General features: G+C 34.5%; 1 protein-coding gene across 1 annotated transcript; it reads right to left on the bottom strand.

The window, feature by feature from the left end:
- Positions 1–5302: 5302 nt before the first annotated feature.
- Positions 5303–7152, bottom strand: LOC146926084 (uncharacterized). Its single transcript, XM_085758487.1, has 4 exons — positions 7002–7152; positions 6817–6909; positions 6631–6735; positions 5303–5906 (listed from the first exon to the last, which is right to left on the bottom strand). Exons 1-4 carry the CDS (start codon positions 7116–7118, stop codon positions 5685–5687), a joined length of 537 nt encoding a protein of 178 aa, XP_085614613.1. The 5' UTR covers positions 7119–7152; the 3' UTR covers positions 5303–5684.
- Between the last annotated feature and the right edge of the window lie 16631 nt (positions 7153–23783).

The following is a 23783-nucleotide window of genomic DNA, read 5'->3' as shown; positions in this document are numbered from 1 at the left end:
AACTTATACGACATTATACAAGTCAATTTCACTTAGGTAAAATGAATTGAGGCAAAATAGTCTGACAATCTTTTTCAACTACTTTGAGCTAGAAATTAATGGAGTCGAAGATCCTAAACTTAATCTCGATTGAAGGAGAAAAAAAATTTAATTTAACAATTAATTATTATCATTGATCGTTACAAAAGAAATGACAATAATTTCAAAGTATATATAGGGGTGTTCACATACATATAAAAGATCAATCGAGTGAAACAAATTGAACTGACTGGTCCAAATGTTGTCATTTGGAATCCGGTAGTTTGATTCAAATAGCAAGTTTATGATTCACGGTAAGAATTTAAGGAAATAAGGTTGCATGAATAATGCTAAAATTACACCACTAATTATACGCAATTGCTCTTTTTTGTCTACATGCCATGCCATGCAATTTACACCACTAATTATAATGTCTTGTCTTGTTGCATTGCACCACTGTTTTTTAATTATGTACACTATAAGGGGAATTTTTTTTTCTTAGTCAAATCACATTATTGTAAAGTATGATTTTAGCCATAATTCTTTTAAACTATAATATTAGTGATTGTCAATTGTCCAAAACATTTTACATAGTGGAATCCATAATTCTTTGAAAAATATTGAGATATCATTGGTAGATGATATATATACCTATGTACACATGAAAAATATTAAGATATCATTGGTAGATGATATACCTATGTAAACATTTTATTTATGAGTCTTGAGGTTTTGTTTGATTTTGTGCAATCCAACTTGTTTTTTAATATAGAAAAGTGAGGAAAAGAAGATTAATAATATATATATATATATATATATATATATATATATATATATCAATATATCATTGGAATAAAATATTTTTATATATTCAATTAAATCATGCAAATAAATATTTTAGAGATATTTTATAAACTGACTTCAAAAAATAGCATCATGGAATATGTAAAACGTTTTTTTTTCTTAGTTTATACAAATTAAATTCTAGAAATATTTACAAATGTGTCAAAAAAAAAAACTACAAAGGACAAATCAATTTTTTTTCCCCAAATTTCTCTCTCCCTCTCAATCTAATTCTACGGCTACTAATCATCCAAGGAGGACAAGTTGTGTTTCCCCACTCTCCACTCGCCTTTCATCTAAGTACAAGTGTACAACAACAAAAAAGACAAAACATTGTTCAAACAACAATATGGTATTTGAAATCCATTACTCCTCTCTCCCTTCTTTAATTTTTTTATTTTTTATTTTTCAACTAATTTAACGGTTAAAATTTTATCTTTAGAGTGAATAAATTGGTAATCCGTATTTTAAACCTCGAACTTGCATATTCTAATGTGTTGTTCCTATCAAACTATATTCACAAGGACTATTTTGTCTCTTTTTATAAGCCTCAATTTTGACATTTTTGACATGTATTAAAAAAGTTTATATTGTAATTAAATTAGGTTTAAATTCTCTTTTAGTCCCTGAACTATTTTTTATGTATCACTTTGAACCCATAATTAATTTTTGGTCTGTTTCAGTCCCTTAAATTCATCGCTGTTATACAATTTGGTCATTACTATCAAAGGGGTTAACCCCAAATATCTAAGATGGACCAACATTATATGTGGTCCACCAAAAACCTTATTAATTTTTATAATCTTAACTATTCGATCTATTTGTCATAAAATAAACCATTGGATCTTGGAGGTCTATGGTATGTAAAAATGCACTATCACCACCTAATTTTTTTTCTTTCATTTCTTCATCTTCATCATTTCTCTTATTCTTCGTGTCGATCATACCTTCAACACAAAAACTCAGCAAGAAAAAAAACAAGTTCCCACTAGAACCGCCACTCTTCTCCTTCGACGACGCAACCACCACCTACACTCGTCTTCCGCTCAATGAAGATTTATCATCTTCATTGACCATTCTCACCTTCCTCCTCTGAAATCAAACTCTCCGAATCAACTCCAAATCACTGATTTCTTTAATTCAATTAAACTCCCTGATGCAACCACCTACAATCAATTAAATTTGAAGAAAACTATCTTTGTGCCTTCATCCTCTCTTCGTCATATCCAATTTTGAGGAAAACTCGGTTTGCACCATCACCGATTTTACTCTCCTCAATTTCTCTATACCCTCAACAAATCCCTTTTCAATCTCTTCGTTCATACCCTCAACAATTCTCTCATTCGTCTCTTCGATTCCATCTCCATATTTAATTGAGTTTTCATGGTTTTTTAATCAGTATAATTGAGTTCAATTTGGTCTCTTAACTTTAAAATCGATCGATTTGATTCGTTAAACATAAAGCTTTAAAATATGACATACAACACTAAAACTTTATTGAAACATAGTGTTCCAATCCAGCTAGGCATTTTATACTAGATATTATAATATGTAAGATATTGATGAAAAAACATAACATATGAAGATCGTGTTGCGAAAACAGGCATACAAGTAGAAATCTTAAAATTTGATGTCAAAACCAAATTAGACCAGGTTTGATTCGGTTTTGTGATCAATTATGAAAATAATCAACCCAAATACTATGACTTTGTTCAGATTACTGTTTTGTTCGATTTTGCCTTAACCGTTGAACACCCATAGTTTTTCTTTTGCTAATACGATAATCATATAGAATAAAGAGAAAAATACATACCAAATAACTTAGATACAATTACAAGCCACTATTAGTGCTCACTTGATGGAATAGAATCATTTAATAATTAAAAACAAAATACCACTTTCTCCATAACAAAGTATAAGAAAAAATGAGTTAAAAGAATGTTGTTGTGTTTTGTCCATTTAAAAAAAATACATCAATTTTGTTCGACACATTTTTAATTATATTTTGTTACATGAAGAGTATCATTCAATTCATTCATGTATAATATATAAGACACATACAAAGTGATCGTTACACTTGCAAAAATAAGAATTTTCTTATTTTTTGCTTGTGTAGATAGATCTAGAAAGTTTGAGAAATTAGGTTTTAGAAGAATGAGGACCTTGTTTCTCACAATAACATTTGTTTCACCGTCATGATAGACAAAGACCTTTGTAAAAGATTAGTTTCACTGTTATGATAGCCAGAAACCTTTGTAAAAGATTAACATGTTTTTTTTTTAAGGAAAAAGATTAACATGTTGTTGACCAGGTTTTCCCCGATCAAAAAGTAGCGTGGGTATTTTCATGACTAGGGAAAATGAATTTTGTTGGGTATAGTGAGAAAAGTTTGGAAGAATGAAGATGTGATGGTGGAGAGGAAATGGTTCTTTCTTATTTATAGGCAAGAGTGCATTAATTTTACACGAGAAAAGTTCACCATCTTCATTAATTTTGGTCAATTTTGTTGTTTTAATTATATTTTCTCTGTCTCTTTTTATAAAGGCTTAAATGTGTAATTGGTCCTTGTACTTTCACCAATTTTTGGTATTAGTCCCTACACTTTTTTTTGTTTGGCTTTAGTCCCTGCACTTTGAAAAAATATTGCAATTGGTCCTTCTGTTAACCTAAGGTTAAAAAAAAAAAACCCTAAAACTAACTGTGTGCCACGTGGACCAATTATTACATGCCACATGGCACACTAAAAGACAAAACTGCTGAATTAAAATAAATCATAAAATACCGCTAATTAATAATAAAACTAATTAAAAATGAATTATTTTATATGATTTATTTTAATTCAGCAGTTTTGTCTTTTAGTGTGCCATGTGGCGTGTAATAATTAGTCCACGTGGCACACAGTTAGTTTTAGTTTTATTTTTTTTTTAACCTTAGGTTAACAGAAGGACCAATTGCAATATTTTTTCAAAGTGCAGGGATTAAAGCCAAACAAAAAAAAGTGTAGGGACTAATACCAAAAATTGGTGAAAGTACAAGGACCAATTACACATTTAAGCCTTTTATAAATACATCTGGCTTTTTCCACATATACTAAAAAAAGCGATAAGTGATTTTGACGTGTTTGCATTATGTATAAATATTTCTAAATACCCTTCCTATGAATGATTTATCAAGTGTACTAGTTCGTGAAGTGGTAAAATTTATGAAGTTTGTATCCATAATTATTGTGTAATATCAACTTAACTACTACGACTATAATTATGGTATGTATGGGGGGTGGGGGGTGGGGTTTGCACTTGGAAGTTGGTTTGGTTGAATTAATGTCATATTCCCTTCTCTGAACTCTTTGGGTAACTGCGAACTGTAACACCCTATCTCCCGTAAAAATTATAAGCAATAATAATAATAATAATAATAATAATAATAATAATAATAATAATAATAATAATAATAATAATAATAATAATAACACTACAAGAAACTTGCCATTTAGCAACGGCAGAAACCGTTGGTAAAGGTCTCAAAAGCCGTTGGTATAGGTCATAAAACCTATACCAACGCCCACCTGCTACCGTCTAGGATACTATGCTTATACCAACGGCAAGAATGTCGTCTAGGCATGGCAACAAAACCCATACCCGTGGTTACCCGCCCGAACCAAACCCAATTTGACGGGTTTTCCCCGTTTTGACTGGGTTTGGGTATGGGTATGGGTTTTCCCCGATTTCAAAACACGGGTATGGGACGGGTAACGGGTATATAGGTACCCACCCCGAACCCATACCCAAACCCGTCCCAAATGTAAAAAAATAATTTATGTTGATATGTCATGTTATTTTGTTTGATAATTGTCATGTTAATAAAACTACCATTGATATTTAAAGGATCAACTAAATCATTTCGTCTAACAAATGTTAAAGTGAGCATATTGTTTGATAATGTATTACAACGTTGCTTCTGGGGATGCAAAAAAACTTATATTTTTTATTAAAAAATTTATTCAATGTGGGGACGGGGATGGGTCGGGAATACCCGAACCCGTCGGGGATGGGGATGGGATTCAATTTTTCATCCCCGTTGGGTATGGGTAGGGTAACGGGTAAGTATATGACAATCGGGTATGGGGACGGGGATGGTAAAACCCGTCCCCACCCCGCCCCATTGCCATGCCTAATGTCGTCCCAATAGCTTATACCAACGGAAAATGAGCTTGATGCTATAGATTTCGGAGCTATAGCAACAGCATTTTACACCTATTAAATAGCTTTAGTCAACCTCCATATCCGTTGGTATAAGACCAATCTATCTGTTGCTATAGGTTCTCTTTTTTTTTTTTAATAAAATTCACCCTAATATAAATATTTTTTAATAATAATAAAATTTTCACAAGACCAAAAACAATAATATATTCTGCAATACTTTTTTATTGCACTACACAAAATTTAAGGTAACATCAAAGAAAATTTCAATTATATGATCAAAGTAGTAAGTCTTACAAACATATCAAAATAAAAAAATAATGTCAATTTTATATAATAACCAACACAAAAATAGATACTACATAAAAAAACACTAGATGAGCCTAAACATATCCAAGATAAAAACAATTTCTAATCTTCCTCTCTTTCGTCTTCATCACTGCATCGACTTGAAGAATTTATCTGGTTTGGAGTACTAGCACCATCTGTGGCCTATTAAAAAATAAAAATAAAATATGTTACAAACTCTACTTAATTCATGTTATCATAATATTCAAAATCTGAACTCGAAAAGTAAAATATCAATTATATAATATATCTGTTTTGCAGCTTGTAAAATATCATTCAAATCTTCTTGAGATAATCAAGTTCATCCCTCAATTCTTGATTTTCAGACAAAGAAGCTTTTGATTTCTTAGGTTTGGGAATATTGCCTATACAACGCACATGTCCCCTCTTTTCAGCTCCTTTTACTCGGGAATAAATGTCATTCTTCCAAGGCATATGACTTTGTGTCCCAACCGATTCAGAAGTTTCTGCCTCATTATTATGTTTGTTTAGTTCTTCCTGAAAAATTATAAGATATATAGGTTATAAGAATACATTTTAAAATAGAATTCATTAATATGACAATCAAAACAATTGAAAAGGGTCACTTTTATGTCATAATCATAACAGAAATGTTCATTAAAATAGAACAATTGAACATAATTCAGAACAGAATTCAAAACAGAGTTCATTAATTTAAAACAAAATTCAGAACATAATTAAATTAGAACAACTGAACCTGAACAATTAAAACAGAATAAGCAGGGTCAAGTAATGGTTGTGGATGGTCATTCGAATAGGGGATCGTTCATTCGAATATATCAGTTATTTGTAACTACTAGTTCAATTTTACCAACAATAAAAACACACAACATAATGACAAGACAATCCGAAATGAGGCCAATATAAATAACAAAATTTCCCACCTGAATGGCATCATAAAAATCATTCAAAGGGAACTAACTGAACTATACTTGAAAAACAAACTTTAGAACAGAATTCAATCAGAGCAATTGAACCAGAACAATTGTTACAGAATTAAAATTGAATAAGCAAGTCCAATTTTATGTCACAATCAGAACATAATTCGGAACAATTAAAACAGAACAATTGAACCAGTTTCAATTCTTACGGTCATAATTCAATTTTATACAACAACTGGGGATCCAATTTCATTGATTTAACATATCGTTTCAGTATAAGTTATAGAATCAAAAAAGGTATGAACAAAAGAAAGTCTTACTATAAATTTTGCAGCATGTTCATTAACAATTGAACCATCTTTACGAGTACGTCTATCAATGTAAATCTCTTTGCGTGTAGGCGACACTCCTTTGGCTTTTTCTTTCTGATACCAAACAAATGAAATTATAAGTAATTTGTTTTACAAATACAATTTATTCAATTACAAGTTCAAATATTAGCTAACCTTCTCATTGATCAATTTTGGGAGACTTTTTGTAGCCATGCAATGAATATCTTCATATCTTTTACGATTCTGACTATTCTTTTTACTTTCTTTCTACAATTGATACAACATAATGTTAGTCGAAAGAAGGAACCAAATTCGAAGATTTTTATAGTATGATAATATCTCTTTTAAATTTGACTTACTTGTGCCTCTTCAGAAAACCAATGATGAACCAATTCACGATATTGACTTCGGTCAACTCGAGAATCTAGTACAGCACTTATCAAAATGATATAATCAGATAGTGTTAAAAGACTCATAATTAAGTGAATTTCAGTTTCAAAATAAACTATGTCTCTGTATTGGTATGGTATGAATAAGCAATCAATTACAATCAAAATGCTAGAGAGAAAACTACGTGACTTGCAAAACAACAAGTGTGTGGTAGGCATATATATCAAACTATGCATTATCAATAACTGTCAAAACAAGATTCACAAAAATTATTAAACAATCATTTGAAAATTATCTATTTGATAGACAAGTCCAGAAAAAGAAGAACAGCCGGGTCCACCAGTTAACGAAAGCATAAGAGGGTCTTTTTGAGGATTATTTTCTGACTTTATAAAATAATAGAACACTTATGCAATCATTATCCACGTTGGATTCAAGAACGGAGCAAACTATCAGAAGCACTAAGTTACATTTATTTTGAACGAGTATAAATCAACATTACAATTGAAGAAGCAAGATAGAAATTGTTTCATTTAAATATATTATTACCCTTTCTTCTGTATCAAACATTTCTGTGAGGCTCCTGGCAGTGTTAAAGGGTAAAAATAAGCAAGCCATCAGTTCAAACTATAATAAATCAACGTTACACTTGAAACATTACAATCAATTGAGAAGCAAGATAGAAATTGAAATTATTCCCCTTTTGATTTGATTATGGTTATAGGAAAGTTGAAATTGAAAACCAAATAAAAAAACCAAATTATCAACAAACAATAGGAAATTGAAGCAGTATAATTACCAAACAAAAACAAAAATAATGGAAATTATTCCCCTTTTGTTTTGATTAGGGTTATAAGAAAATTGAAATTGAAAACCAAATAAAAAACCAAATTCATCAACAAACAGTAGGAAATCGAAGCTGTGTAAGTACCAAACAAAAACAAAAATAATTTACACTTACTCGGTTAGGTTTGTGGGAGAGATGGAGACAAATGAAGAGGAATCAGAGATCGATACAGAGAGAAGAGAAGAAGACAGGTGAGATTAGTGTGAGCTTCGAGTTTGATGAAGAGTTAGAGAAGGCAACGGTCGCGACATGGCTGACGGGGAGATGGATGGAGGTCACTCGTTTTGGAGATTTGGGTTTTATAAGGAAGAGGATTTAGAGATTTGCGTTTTATAAGGAAGTGATTTTGCGTTTTGGAGGTTCAATGGATTTAGAGAGTAGTGATTTTTTTTTTGTTACAATCGTGAGTATTTAAAGTTAGGTTTGTTATTTTTTCTTTTAGTTTTGTTATGTGAAAGAAAGAAACGTGGGAAAGAAGAAAAAAAAATTAAAAGATGGGAAAAAAATGAGCTGGCGCTTTTTCATTCTTAACCTATAGCAACGGGGTATTGGAAGCTAAATTTTATCTATAGCAACTCTTTTTCTGCAGTTGCTAAAAGTGACCGTTGCTATATGGCAAATTTCTTGTAGTGTAATAATATATTTATTACCAAGGGTGCTACGTGAATCAAGCTTTTTGGCACTAATTAACATACACAATGTCTCTTCTACGATAAATTTCACATCATAGAATAAGTTATTAAATTAATTCATACTAATAATCTCTTACTCGTGCCGACATTCATAATTAGAAATAAACAAGGTTCTCAGAAACAATTCAAAGTTTGCAAATCAAAATATTTAATCGTTTTTCCCCAACCCTAGTGTTACAGGAATCGTATTTCAACTACTGGAAAAAAATTGATGCATAGAGCAGCTCTCTTTGCCACCTTCTAAACGTCCCAAAACTACTCCTCGTCGACCTGAGCGTCTGTATTCACGGTACAGTCACCATAAAGGGAACAAACACAACAAAATAAGGGGTGAGAAATCCTTCCATAACATAATAATAGGGAAAGTCACGCATTTCAAATAAATATCATGAGAATACAATCTCTACTATCTCATCAATTTTCAATAGTTATTAAGTACAATTCTCTTCTCTTCACAAATCACAACATCACACCATTTCCACATTTACAAGCACAAGCATAAACATCATCACATACGATGCATATGGACTCTCCTAACGACCTATATGAACGTGGTACCACACCTACTCATCATTTTGCCAGAGTTATATTACTGGACTTTTCTCCCACATAGTTGCCAGAAGTATGTTACTGGACTTTTCTCCGACATATGCAAGACTTATGCTCTAGACTCTATATGAATGCAAAGAATTAAATTCGACAAGTATTACACGTATACACACAATCACATAATCCAGAAATTAATGTCAGACTTCCCCTAAAATGCACGACTCTAAAAACAAGCAGACAAGCCATCATCACTCTCATCATCATTATATATCACTCCCATCATCATTACATACATCACTCCCATCATCATTGTAATATCCCGCCTGTCAGTATCGGTACATTACCAATCGATCGTGCCAGAGGATTAAAGTTTAAGAAAAGTAAGCGTAATGGGAAATATTTTGTGAGATGTCAACTTATTACGAATTAAGTATCAGTGTCAGATTTAACACGTTTAAGGCAAGGGCAATTTGATAATTGCGCGTGAAAGGATATTTCTTTGGTTGTGGGCACAAATATCTCATAATCTTTTCCCTTTCTCTCTCCAAGAGTTGACCAAGTCTTCCTTCTCTCTTTTTCTTCTTCTCCCTTCGGCCTTCCTCTCCTCTCCACCAAATCTTGCAAAATCTTCTTCCCTCCATGGTAAGCTTCTAGACTTTGTTCCTTTATGATCTATTAAGCTTAAAGAAGTTTGGGTTTTGTTTGATTTCTCTTTTCCTCCTCTCAAGAGATGGATTCAAAGTTAGGGTTTTTGGGTGTTGAGTGAAGATTATGTTGGAAGCTTGAGTTTGTACATGATATGGTTTAAACAAGAACAAGGAAGCAATATGAAGTTTGGTTTGAGATGATTCTACCACTTCTCCTTAAAGAAAGAATTTCATGAGGCTAGGGTTGGTTTATGCTATGGTTTCATTGTTGATTCAAGTGTGGTTTCTTCATGATTAAGCAAGGAACAAGATGTCTTGGAATACAAGAAAATGAGAAGAAAGCAAGTGGATTGGAAGCTAGGGTTTTGGTTGTTTGAGCATGGAACTTGGAGCTTCCATGAGAAACTTGTATTAGGTGAGTTCCATAGCTAGTTTTCCTACCCTTTGGGATTATGAATATTCCATGTTAGATTATTATGATTATCATGAAGTTTTAGGGTTTTTCAAGTATATTTTAGTTGCCCTTTTCTTGCCAATGCATACTAAACATGTTTATACTTGCCAAATGAATGTTTTACAAGTTTCCTATGATCAAATATGTTCCTAAACACTTAGAGACACTTGGTTTGAGGTTTTTGGGTAAAAAAATACCATTTTTAGGGGTTCTGGACTGTCACTACTCGCCACGGCGAGCTAATACTCGCCACAACGAGCTAGAAGGCCGAACAGGGGGTTATGCTCGCCTCCTACTCGCCATGGCGAGCAGTTGCTCGCCTCCCCAGTAATGTTACTCGCCTAGGCGAGCAAGTAGTGTCATTTGGTGCTGCTTGCTCGTTTCAGGCAGATTCGGTATTTTCGTTCTGGGTTTTCTTATGCAGTCTTTTATAAAAGTAAACCCCTCAAACCAAGGTCCTAAATGATGATCAAAGAAAGCGTGATTCTTATGATGTGAAGCAAGTATTAAGCGTGTTAGTAAGGCATGGCATACGAGAGAAACATGTCACGAATCGGGTAGTAAGTTATTCATTAAGCAAGGGAAAACTAGAGCCTCGACATAGTCGTCGAGAACTAGCTAGTTAGCAAGAATTCCTAGATGATAAGACGCGAAGCATGTTATCTTCGCACATGATTAAATATAAGATTTCAAGTATGTTAAGTTGTGGTTTGATTGGTTAAATCTCTCTACCATGTTTAGGTATGTACAAGCATGAGCAAGTATGAATTTACCACTAATCGGATCGATTAAGGTTCCGAGGTAAACATGTATGCATGAATAGGTTTAATCTTTCACGATGATAAGACTAAGATTATAACCGCATGGCGGTGCTCGTGTCTCTTGTTATCCACGTCAGGGGGATACAGGAGGTTCTCGACCTAAGGCGAACGGTTCAAGCCGCAAGGGACCCGCACGACACCGAGGGAGTCCGATGTACGTACATCGGTCATGTATGGGATTGTTCTCGGGGTTACTCCACCCGGGACTATCCGTAAAATGAACCAAGATAATAATTGTTTGTTCAACGCTAACATAATGAATGAACTTACGTACGATCATGTAGCTTATGTTATGATTATGTTATGATATGCAAGAATGGTTCCATGCATGAATAAGTTCAAGAACAAGAGCATTAGATGCCATAGACAAGTACAAGGCATGGAATAGAACAAGTAAAGAATGATGTACCGAAGACGATCTTAGGATTCCCCTAATCGTCCGGTTTAGATTAGTGTCATGATATGTTATGTTTAGGCCTCGATACGTAGAGCGTATTCTTGGCAATGCGGTCCTAGATTCCCTCTCGGCCGCCATGACACGTATAGGAAGTGAAGCCTAAAACAAGTGAGATAAGACTATGACGGCTCTGGTATGCACTACCGTCTAGTATGTAAGTCCCCACACACGTATAATCAACCGTCAGGTTGTATTGTAGACACGTGTTGACCGTAGGTTTCCCCTGAGGTTACCGATAGCCTAGGAATTAGGGGAACTCACTGAGACATTATGTCTCATCCCAATCCTTATTTGTTTCAGATATCAGGTTGGACGTTAAGGTAGTAGCCGGATGGATTTTTCAGCAAGAGCTCGTTCGTACCCGAAGCATGAAGAATATGGATCTCAAGGATGTATTTATTTTTAAATAAGATAAGATATGATGTATTGATATTGTACGAACGCGTTTTGTTGTATATAAATTCATTCGAAGTTTTTTTTTATGTTGTAAATTTTTAATGTATCCAGTACTAAACTTAACGCACGTGCTAGACTTTCTAGATACGTCTAGTATGGGTGTTACATTTGGTATCAGAGCAGGTCGATTCAGACCGTGCCTTGGGTCATTAAATTACAACTAAGGTAGTGGGACCATTGGGTTCCGGGTAAATGTTCTAGTTGTTGTTGTTAGTTGAGCCTGATCAACTCAATTTAACATTCGATGATTAGAACGGATGCCTGAGAGCTGAATAGGACCCAGGAGGAACGAAGTATGTGACGAAGAAGTTCGATCGTGCCAAAAGGTGGCCGGTGAACTAATCAAGTAGAAGTGTGAATCCTCCGGGATGTAAGGCATGTTAAGAAGTTGGATATATATATATATATATATATATATATATATATATATATATATATCTAAGTATGACCGAAAGTTTCGGTAATAGTTGTTGTCGAATGGGTTTATGATATTCTGGAATGTCAGTACAAGGTTACAAGATAGTGAGAAATCGACTTATGATGACGAAGTTAGCAAACTCTCAGGAATAGTATTATATGAATGAAGTTAAGGACATGTATGTCCGGAAAGTTGCGTAAGTGGCAACGTAATGAGGTAAGTTATTAGTAGTGGAGGAAGTTAAGGATTCAAGAGAAAGTATCATGTTATCAGGATTAAGACAATGATTTCCGACGTGCCAAGAATTGTATCGAAAAAGGTTGATGTTGCCATGCATATGTTATAGAATGTTTCACGATGGTAGGAATGAATGATGTACATTGGTTACTTGAGAATAAAAACTTTATGTAAAGAATGTTTTCTGAAAAAAATAAAGTCGGAGAAGCTCACCAATAGCAAGCCTGGGGCGAAACTTTCTGTTATTTTTTTTATGAAACCTATTCGTTCGTCCCTCTGGTTTGCAATGACTATTGGAGAGATGTTACCACAATAATCTTTTATGTGACGAAAATATTTTATGACATCAAGTAATGAATGCATATCATATCCTAAGATTTCCAAGGAAAAGACATGGGCCACCGTCAACGAAATCGATACGGTTTAAGGTAACTTTGGAAGTTAATGTGTCAAGAGTTAAGAACGATCCAAGATCAAGAGTATGTAAGTTTCGGTATTTAGATGGAAAGTCACAGATGATTATGCATGAGGTATGAAGTAAGAAGTTAAAGCGGTGCAAAGTTATGAGAAGTCGCAAGGTTCTCAGATTTTGTGGGATTATGACGTATCTCTCAAATCTATGTTTTGTTTAATTGACTTGCTAAGGCTCATTATGAAGTTGAACTATAAAGTTTAAAGGATTTTAAAAATGATTTATACGTATGGGTGATTGAGGTTGATATTTTGAAAATTCACAAGAGATTTTCTTAGGAACCGGTTTGCTACGATACTCGTAGAGCGGGCTAGACTTATTAGAGTCTAGATTTGATGACACGTATGTGTTATCAACTCGTTCTATGATTTCCGGAGCAACGGCCGGGGCCTAAACTCAATATATATTTATAAAGTAGAAAATTATCAACGTCAAAGACCCGTGCGCTAGTTTACGAAGTTTTCTTTAAAAAGAAAAGTCAACAAGCAAGCAATGGTATGATTAAGCAAAATATAGTATGCGAGAATGTAAAGGTTAAATGTTTAAGAAAGATATGTTCAAGTATAAGACGAGTTGTCAAAGGAATTTGAGTTTACTTGGAAACAAGTTCAAGTATGACATGTATACCCCAGCCGGAAAATCCAACTAGCAAGAACGTAAGGTTTACCCCCAAGTCAAGTATTATGAGCCTAAGACAAGTGTAGGATTGTGACGTTGGTTGCAACATGGGAAATCTTGAGAACAGTTCAAGAAGTTAGTATTCAAGTGGTAAGCAGAAATGTGAAGTCTCAATCGCTCTAACGGATTAGAGTAATGGTTTAAGCCAACCGGTGGGAATCAGAGTAGCGCCATGGAAGCTAATTGTTAATCATGAAATATGGAGGTTTAGTATGAAAGAATGTTCGGTTGGTAACACAAGTTTAGCAAGAAGCATCATAAGACAAGCGAGGAGTTCTCGATGTGATAAGTAAGTATGGATGTCCATATAGACAACGTTGACTAAGGTAAAAGTTTTAAGCATGTGTTTCCACCTAAGTAAAATGAAAAAGACAAGAGTTGCCAGATTTGAATTGGTCAGGATGCATGAAGGATGATAATGGGAAACATGTAAGATTCAGAATGTTGCCTTTCGTAACTCAAGTAAAGTATCAAAGCATCAAGAATGATGACCGGTTTCCGGAAAAAAGGTATTAACGCTCAAGTAATATCCGATTATGATTATTTGAAGATTCAAGTTCAATGTCCCTAGATAAGAGAAATAAGTTAATGTCAGGTGGATCAAGGATCTTCTTGGTTTATGTCATGTATTAATATGTGTATGAGGTATGTATATCAGTTAAGAAGGTAAGAATCCATCTTCAAAGTTTAAGCATGTTATCATGTAGGAAGATGCGACTCTTGAGTTTTGTGCTATAAGAATCATACTTTCATATGCAATACTTGTCGAGTGAAAACGATACTTGATAAGACATGCCAAGCCATGATTTTATAACTTTTAAAGCTAAGATTGGTATTAAGGAACTTGGAAACGATGCTTATTTTAAAACATGAACATACTCATTGTCAAAACTGAGAAGGTACGTCGTAAACAAGTAAATTCACTTAAGACGTACAAACTTCAGGACCAACTTGTTGTGGACAAGTTTGAGGCGAGTTGCAAAATCTTTTCAAAATATAAAGACTCGTCCTGTGGTTCTGTAGTATCGTTATAGACTCAGTTTTGAAATGATAATTTTTTTTAGCCATATGTTTATTCGTTCCAAGAACCCGTATACCAAAGTTTAGAAAAAAATTTTAGAGCAAGATGGTGGAACACGTATCGTTATCATTTAACAAGAAGCGGCACCTGAAAGTATGCACATGATATGGAAACGACAATGTTCGTATGAAGCCAATATTATACAGGATACACGGAATTGTGTTAAGAGTGTTTAATGTACGTGCAAGTGGATTTACTAGGAAGTTTCAAGAGCATGTGAACTACAATGTTGGTTATTAAGTTGTCAGATGAATCGGCATTGTTGATTTCATATCTTCATGTCAAGTTATGAGTTACCCTTTAGTTCGGGTGTGATAAGATGCAATGAGATTACAATGAAAACGGAAGATTTCCTAAGGCTCTGAAAGGAGATAAGAGATTCGTGGAATCGTTTATATGAGTAATGCAAGAAATAGGCATGTGTCTCAAAGTATAGTAAGTAAATTGATGTATGAAGTATATTTACCCGACAAGAATATGTATGCATGAAAAGATGTTTTAATGTTGCAAGTAAGCACTGCAGGGCGAACCTGGTTTCCGGTAGGATTCCAGTTAAGAGACAAATCCTGAGTGTTCATGTTTATGATAAGATACCTTTATGAATAGTTCATGTTAAGCGGGAAAGATACGAGACCGAGACAATAAGTCTATGTGTAGCAAGGTAAGTTCCAAATTGTGAGGTAACAAGTTAACTCTAAATTTTGAGTGATATTAAGATCAAGAAAGCTATATGCTTATGTGTCTGAATTAAGAAACAAGACGAAAAACAAGCAACAATGAACTTCTTGAGAATCCGTGTTTCGAATATGTACGGCTTAGACCAAAGATGATAAGTTTTTGTCATGATGATTGGTAGTCGATCTCTAAATTTCGAGGACAAAATTTTTTAAGGGGGTAGAATCTAATATCCCGCCTGTCAGTATCGGTATATTACCAATCGATCGTGCCAGAGAATTAAAGTTTAAGAAAAGTAAGCGTAATGGGAAATATTTTGTGAGATGTCAACTTATTACGGATTAAGTATCAGTGTCAGATTTAACACGTTTAAGGCAAGGGCAATTTGGTAATTGCGCGTGAAGGGATATTTATTTGGTTGTGGGCACAAATATCTCATAATCTTTTCCCTTTCTCTCTCCAAGAGTTGACCAAGTCTTCCTTCTCTCTTTTTCTTCTTCTCCCATCGGCCTTCCTCTCCTCTCCACCAAATCTTGCAAAATCTTCTTCCCTCCATGGTAAGCTTCTAGACTTTGTTCCTTTATGATCTATTAAGCTTAAAGAAGTTTGGGTTTTGTTTGATTTCTCTTTTCCTCCTCTCAAGAGATGGATTCAAAGTTAGGGTTTTTGGGTGTTGAGTGAAGATTATGTTGGAAGCTTGAGTTTGTACATGACATGGTTTAAACAAGAACAAGGAAGCAATATGAAGTTTGGTTTGAGATGATTCTACCACTTCTCCTTAAAGAAAGAATTTCATGAGGCTAGGGTTTGTTTATGCTATGGTTTCATTGTTGATTCAAGTGTGGTTTCTTCATGATTAAGCAAGGAACAAGATGCTTGGAATACAAGAAAATGAGAAGAAAGCAAGTGGATTGGAAGCTAGGGTTTTGGTTGTTTGAGCATGGAACTTGGAGCTGCCATGAGAAGCTTGTATTAGGTGAGTTCCATAGCTAGTTTTCCTACCCTTTGGGATTATGAATATACCATGTTAGATTATTATGATTATCATGAAGTTTTAGGGTTTTTCAAGTATATGTTAGTTGCCCTTTTCTTGCCAATGCATACTAAACATGTTTATACTTACCAAATGAATGTTTTACAAGTTTCCTATGATCAAATATGTTCCTAAACACTTAGAGACACTTGGTTTGAGGTTTATGGGTCAAAAATACCATTTTTAGGGGTTCTGGACTGTCACTACTCGCCACGACGAGCTAATACTCGCCACAGCGAGCTAGAAGGCCGAACAGGGGGTTCTGCTCGCCTCCTACTCGCCATGGCGAGCAGTTGCTCGCCTCCCCAGCAATGTTACTTGCCTAGGCGAGCAAGTAGTGTCATTTGGTGCTGCTTGCTCGTTTCAGGCAGATTCGATATTTTCGTTCCGGGTTTTCTTATGCAGTCTTTTATAAAAGTAAACCCCTCAAACCAAGGTCCTAAATGATGATCAAAGAAAGCGTGATTCTTATGATGTGAAGCAAGTATTAAGCATGTTAGTAAGGCATGGCATACGAGAGAAACATGTCACGAATCGAGTAGTAAGTTATTCATTAAGCAAGGGAAAACTAGAGCCTCGACATAGTCGTCGAGAACTAGCTAGTTAGCAAGAATTCCTAGATGATAAGACGCGAAGCATATTATCTTCGCACATGATTAAATATAAGATTTCAAGTATGTTAAGTTGTGGTTTGATTGGTTAAATCTCTCCACCATGTTTAGGTATGTACAAGCATGAGCAAGTATGAATTTACCACTAATCTGATCGATTAAGGTTCCGAGGTAAACATGTATGCATGAATAGGTTTAATCTTTCACGATGATAAGACTAAGATTATAACCGCATGGCGGTGCTCATGTCTCTTGTTATCCATGTCAGGGGGATACAGGAGGTTCTCGACCTAAGGGGAACGGTTCAAGCCGCAAGGGACCCGCACGACACCGAGGGAGTCCGATGTACGTACATCGGTCATGTATGGGATTGTTCTCGGGGTTACTCCACCCGGGACTATCCGTAAAATGAACCAAGATAATAACTGTTTGTTCAACGCTAACATAATGAATGAACTTACGTACGATCATGTAGTTTATGTTATGATTATGTTATGATATGCAAGAATGATTCCATGCATGAATAAGTTCAAGAACAAGAGCATTAGATGCCATAGACAAGTACAAGGCATGGAATAGAACAAGTAAAGAATGATGTACCGAAGACGATCTTAGGATTCCCCTAATCGTTCGGTTTAGATTAGTGTCATGATATGTTATGTTTAGGCCTCGATACGTAAAGCGTATTCTTGGCAATGCGGTCCTAGATTCCCCCTCGGCCGCCATGACACGTATAGGAAGTGAAGCCTAAAACAAGTGAGATAAGACTATGACGGCTCTAGTATGCACTACCGTCTAGTATGTAAGTCCCCACACACGTATAATCAACCGTCAGGTTGTATTGTAGACACGTGGTGACCGTAGGTTTCCCCTGAGGTTACCGATAGCCTAGGAATTAGGGGAACTCACTGAGACATTATGTCTCATCCCAATCCTTATTTGTTTCAGATATGAGGTTGGACGTTAAGGTAGTAGCCGGATGGATTTTTCAGCAAGAGCTCGTTCGTACCCGAAGCATGAAGAATATGGATCTCAAGGATGTATTTATTTTTAAATAAGATAAGATATGATGTATTGATATTGTACGAACACGTTTTGTTGTATATAAATTCATTCGAAGTTTTTTTTTATGTTGTAAATTTTTAATGTATCCAGTACTAAACTTAACGCACGTGCTAGACTTTCTAGATACGTCTAGTATGGGTGTTACAATCATTATATTTTACATAAATATATCATCATGTCTCCCTTTCTCTCGTACAACATTAATTTAATTCTAATCCTAACCCATAATATAATTATCATTTTACATCAAGTGCCTAGTTCTAATCTTTCTGTCAATTGTGGTTATTTGATAGGTGCTGAACCTATTTTTATTTTTCTGTACTGTGTGTGGACTGTTTTGCGGTTCAGTGAACTTAGATGTGTTGGGTAACTAGGTCTTTTTTTTTTTTTTATCATAGTTAATTGCTTCTAATTTCTACACGTCATTTTTTTATGGATGCCAAGCTCATGAAAATTATATCAATTCATGTATTGGAATAGGCTAGAATATAAGGAATTAAAAGCCAAATTATAAACCTGAGATGTCTATACTAATGCCAAACAATTATCGCCATTGCACTCTTTTCTCTCTTACTATAAATGCACTAACAAAAACCCACAACATCCTACAAGTAATGAATTAGGAATCGCAAATATATATACACAAGCCTTTATGCATAAAATCAATGAAATAACCCAACTTTATTCATACTGTGCATATACCATCTCAATTCAGTGCATTCTTCTAAATATATTTATTCGGTGATCAAAAATCAAAGGATCCTACAATTGAGGCTCACATGCTACTGCTATCTCTACACTTTAATCTAACCGACTGTGCATATTATTACTGCTAACTCTCGTGTTCAATTAGCCTTATGCTGTCTCTCTCAATTCTAATCTTGCTTCACAACCTAATTCTAATTATAGCCTCATCAACAATATCATTACGCTTAATTCAACATTCATACTCATAAATCTCTACAGCCCCACAATAAAATTATAAACCCTAGAGATGAAGAGATTCTCCCCCTTACCTCAATTCCTTTGAAAATCTGGTTTGTTTTGCTTGACCTGTCGCACTAGGGTTTCTCTTCCTCTGCTCCTCTCTTCTTCTCTTTTCACGTTCAGTAAATTAAAACTGACTATTCTAACTCCTAAAGTTCTATTTATATTCACACTAGCCACAACCTTTTCCACCAATAGCCACTATTATTTTACTTCTTCCCTCCCCCACTTATTAAAAACTTATTTCTTACACCTCCAACTCTTCACATCGTGTCCGGACTCTATGTTTTATTTTATTTAAACTGTCTTTGTTGTGAATTCGTTGTGAAAACCACACCAATAATAAAACTGATGCGTGGAGCAAATTAATACCAAGCAATCAATTGAAGCGGATGGCAAAAAATAATTCAAACAAAAATAAACAGCAAGAGATAAAGGAAGAAGAAGAAGAACACAAGAATCTGTTTACCCAGTTCGGTCTAATGATGACCTACTCTGGGGGAGAGAGCAGCTCTCCGTTCCACTATAATGATATGAGTTTCTTTACAAAGAGATTTTGAAGGTTACAATAATTAGTCTTCAAACCTAACTCTACCCTCAGTCCCAGCCTCTTTCCGTGACCAAGAGACTCAATCCTAATAGTGCTTTGTTCAAGGTGAATCAAAAACAATCCCAACCCTAGTGTTGTTGCCAAGAGAATTTCTCTATAAACCCTAGTTTGTTTGTTGGCTTCTAAACCTTGTTTTTCTACACCACATAATCATCTGATACAAGGTTTATATTTATAGTGGAAAGCATCCCTCGAAAAACCAAACGGAACAGAACCGGCCCATGAAAAAACCGTTTTTTTAACTTCTGCAGCGCAACAAATCGGGCCCCGATTTATACCATTCGGGCGCCGATTTTTACAGTATCACAGGCCTTCAGAATTAGCTCAAAATCGGGCCCCGATTGCACAGTGTTCGGGCGCCGATTTTGACAGTTCCAGGATGCATCATTTTTGAGTCATTTTCCAACAGTCTTAATATTTTTCAATCCTCACCATAATTAAATTTTATCTACATCACATAATATTCAAACCAAAATTTCACCTAGTATACTTCATTAAATTAATAAAAAAAATAAAGTAGGGGTGTTACACGAACTATGAATACAACTTGAACTGATTACTTGTTTTTAAGATATTTGAACAAAATAGTCAAGTCAATAATGTCTTGGTCACTGACATTTTTCAATTATTATTACTCCATGATGTATTAGGTTAGCCCATAACCCTTGAAGGTTTAAGAACACGAAATAAGTACACAAATCATTATTGAACAGTTAAATTAGGTCAAGCCCCAAAGTTAACGTTAGTAATGATTGAGACCTACACTTACGAACATTCGTAAACTCATAAAAAAAACATTAAATATAAATTAAGCCGAATAAAATACCAAAGCAATCAGCTAAAGTTATAGGATAATTTAAAGATACATGATCACACTGTTACATGGAAGTTCCTCTTTCGTGACATAACCTAGAGAGAAGTAGCTACTCGTGGTTCCTAAATATAAACTACTCCCTCCGTCCCATAATACATGACACAGTTGACCCTATTACGTATGTCAATGCATAATTTTGAGCTTAAATATCTTGAATAATATGTTAGAAAAAATTATGAAAATTTGATATTTTGAAAGTACTCATCGAGACGAATCTAACGACTTCTTATATGATATTATTTATCTTTGTATATCAGTAGAAAACTATGGTCAAAGTAAGTTAAGTCAAAATTACAAATTTTCAAACGGGTCATCTATTGCGGGACGGAGGGAGTAATGAATATAAATAAGAATGCATAAGTAAAGGATCGTTGCTTGAAGATTCCTTGGATTCCGAATTGCCCTGGTCGCTCCTAGTATGCCAAAATCGTGTTTCTACCTTCGCCTGCTTGTCAAAAGGTATTTTCCATTGACCTATGTGCTTGCCTTATATAGGTGCGTGTTTTTTTTTAAATTAGAAAAAGTTTGTCCGCGACGCAAGCAAAACAGAATGCCAACATCTTGACTTTTCTTCACATATTGTGACGCAGAGCTCATAGGTCGCGATGCGAGATAGGCAATGGCTGATTCTTCTTATTTCATTATGAATCTGGAACGCGTGGCTTGTGGCATGCATCACGAGTTATGTAGTGTCTGACTCCATCAATTTTCTTCACTCATGGCTCGATTTCTTCTCACCAAAACTTCGACTATGCTCCAAGAATCACTAAGGGTAAACTTGTAAAAAAAAATAGTATGGTCACAATTAAAGTTGTCTGGTTTAGGTGATTTCCATTATTTGAAGTTCATTTTCCTATTTCTGTCTTTTCATGATTTTTGGACGAATTCCTTACAAAACATAACTAAAATACATTCAACTACCTACTTACTCTAAAATAGCTCAAAAATTAGATATACATTGATATGACAACACATTGTAAAATAGATATACATTGACAAAATTTATTAATTAAATTCTTAATATTTATAAAATCAAATTTAAGATTAAATAATTATATTCAAAAATATATTTAATCCAAAAAAAATCCTTATTTGTGAAATGGGGTGATAACCATTTTGGTATCTGAATGTGTAACGAGTTACCACACAATAGTTTCACAATGTATCGAAATTCTAAAATATTCAGGGATTGTACACCCCGTTAGTCAAAAGAGCCACTGATGTTAAAACAATCTTTCAATGCCGACAATAACTCTTTTCGTTTAGGAACTGATCTGACAATAATCAACCACATATATACATTGATATGACAGTAAATAATTATATTGAAAGACTGATATGATATTATTAACGAAATGTTTTAACATGATGACTAATTCGATTAAGTGAATGCACAATTGGAGATTTTTCTTTTTTTAGAGAATTAGATATTATTTTAAAATTTTGATACATTGAAAAACTATTGTGTGGTAACGGTTACGCAAAAGGGGTTAAAATCACTATTAAGTCTTAACCCTTGTGAAACGTACTATAACGCCCGTCTTGATTATTTAATTAATTTAGCGATGTTTTAAATATATTTTTAAATATATGCTTATATGATTTATGATTTGAGTGATTTATATGATTTATAAATGAATTATGAGGAGTATATGATTTTGTGAAGTTGTTACGTTGGGTGACTTATTTTTATTATTAAATAAAATAAGATATGAAAAATAAAATAAAAATATTAGAAGTTGGGCTGCGATGTGGAAAGAGTAAGTTTAGAGGTGAGATGAGTAATAAGGGTAAATAAATAGGACAAACATAAGTTGGAAACGTTTTTACGTGAAACACTTTTGGAGAAAAGGGAGAAAAGTCAGAAAGAGAGAAGAACAAGAGGAGGCTATCGATTTCTGCAATAACCAGGTAAGGGTGGGACTAACTTTCAATATTATTAAGGGTATGGTTCTGAGGAATGAATTTAACATGATTAGGTTGAGTTTTGGTGAGAATTGGGATTAGGGTTAAATGACCGATTTGATGATTAAACCATGAAAAGATGTTAGGTTGATGCAAAATTAGTGTACAGACCTTAGATATTCATTAGGGTGTTAATTAGATGCTGTTTTGGTGTTAGAATCATGAAGAGAAATGAAAAGTTGAAGTTTTTAGGTTTCTGCCTGAGCCTAAACTGTCATCGCTCGCAATTGCGAGCTAGAGCACTTGCAACTGCGAGCTAACCCAGACCGCTCGCCACTGCGAGCAGAATCGCTCACCATTGCGAGCAAGTCACCACTCGCCATTGCAAGCAATAACCTTTGCCACTACGAGCAAGTCAGTTGCTCGCCATTGCGAGCTATGTACTCGCCGTTGCGAGTAACCCTGTTAATTGCCCAAATTGTTGTTCCATGCGATCCTTTCGCACGTGTAGTTATGAGTTGATCTTAGAAGTAAGAATGAGAGTTATTAGGACCTTTCTAGAAATGTCCAGAAGCCTGTTTAGATGACTGAGATTGTTAGTAAGGTTGCATGAGTGATAGTATGATGTTTTATGATAATTATGTTTATGTAATTCATTCCTTAAATGATGTTAATGCATTCAAGCACTGTTATATGCTGTATCTTGCTGCTGTTTACTGCTGTTGACTGTTAATGTCTTGAAATTGCATGAGTCGGTCTAAGTTGTCATGATTTAAGAAGTTATCCATTTTAATGGAGTTGTATAAGATGTTCACGTTGTTGTCTAAGTTGTAGGAAGATTGAGTCCATTGCATACTCATTAAAGTTGGGGGCTTTAGGCCCGGCAGCCTTGTGCTCAAACTACGTTGGGGGCTTTAGGCCCGGCAGCTTTATGCTCAAACTACGTTGGGGGCTTTAAGCCCGGCAGCTTTATGCTCACATGTTGAAGAGCCTAATTACGCTCATTTATGTTGTTGAATGGTACCACATGCATTTGCATATCATGAAGTTTCACGATGGTTTAAGTTGTTAAGTTGTTAAGTTGTTAAGAGTTGCATGGTCAAGTTGAGTCGTGTCGTCGAGTCAAGTGTTAAGATGATTATGATTTAATGATGATATTTAATGATGATATTTGATGATGGT

Source organism: Medicago sativa, chromosome 4, assembly GCF_051527215.1.
Source record: "Medicago sativa cultivar Bolivia chromosome 4, Bolivia_mono, whole genome shotgun sequence".
Classification (NCBI taxonomy): Eukaryota; Viridiplantae; Streptophyta; class Magnoliopsida; order Fabales; family Fabaceae; genus Medicago; species Medicago sativa.
This window is presented reverse-complemented; position numbering and strand designations above follow the sequence as displayed.

What these genes read in the sequence shown, in the direction of transcription:
- LOC146926084 (XM_085758487.1), bottom strand. Translation starts at nt 7,118, where the DNA reads ATGAGTCTTTTAACACTATCTGATTATATCATTTTGATAAGTGCTGTA. An exon ending in GGTTTTCTGAAGAGGCACAA is followed by an intron (nt 6,910 to 7,001) that starts GTAAGTCAAATT and finishes TATCAATTGTAG; the next exon opens with AAAGAAAGTAAAAAGAATAG. An exon ending in CAAAATTGATCAATGAGAAG is followed by an intron (nt 6,736 to 6,816) that starts GTTAGCTAATAT and finishes GTTTGGTATCAG; the next exon opens with AAAGAAAAAGCCAAAGGAGT.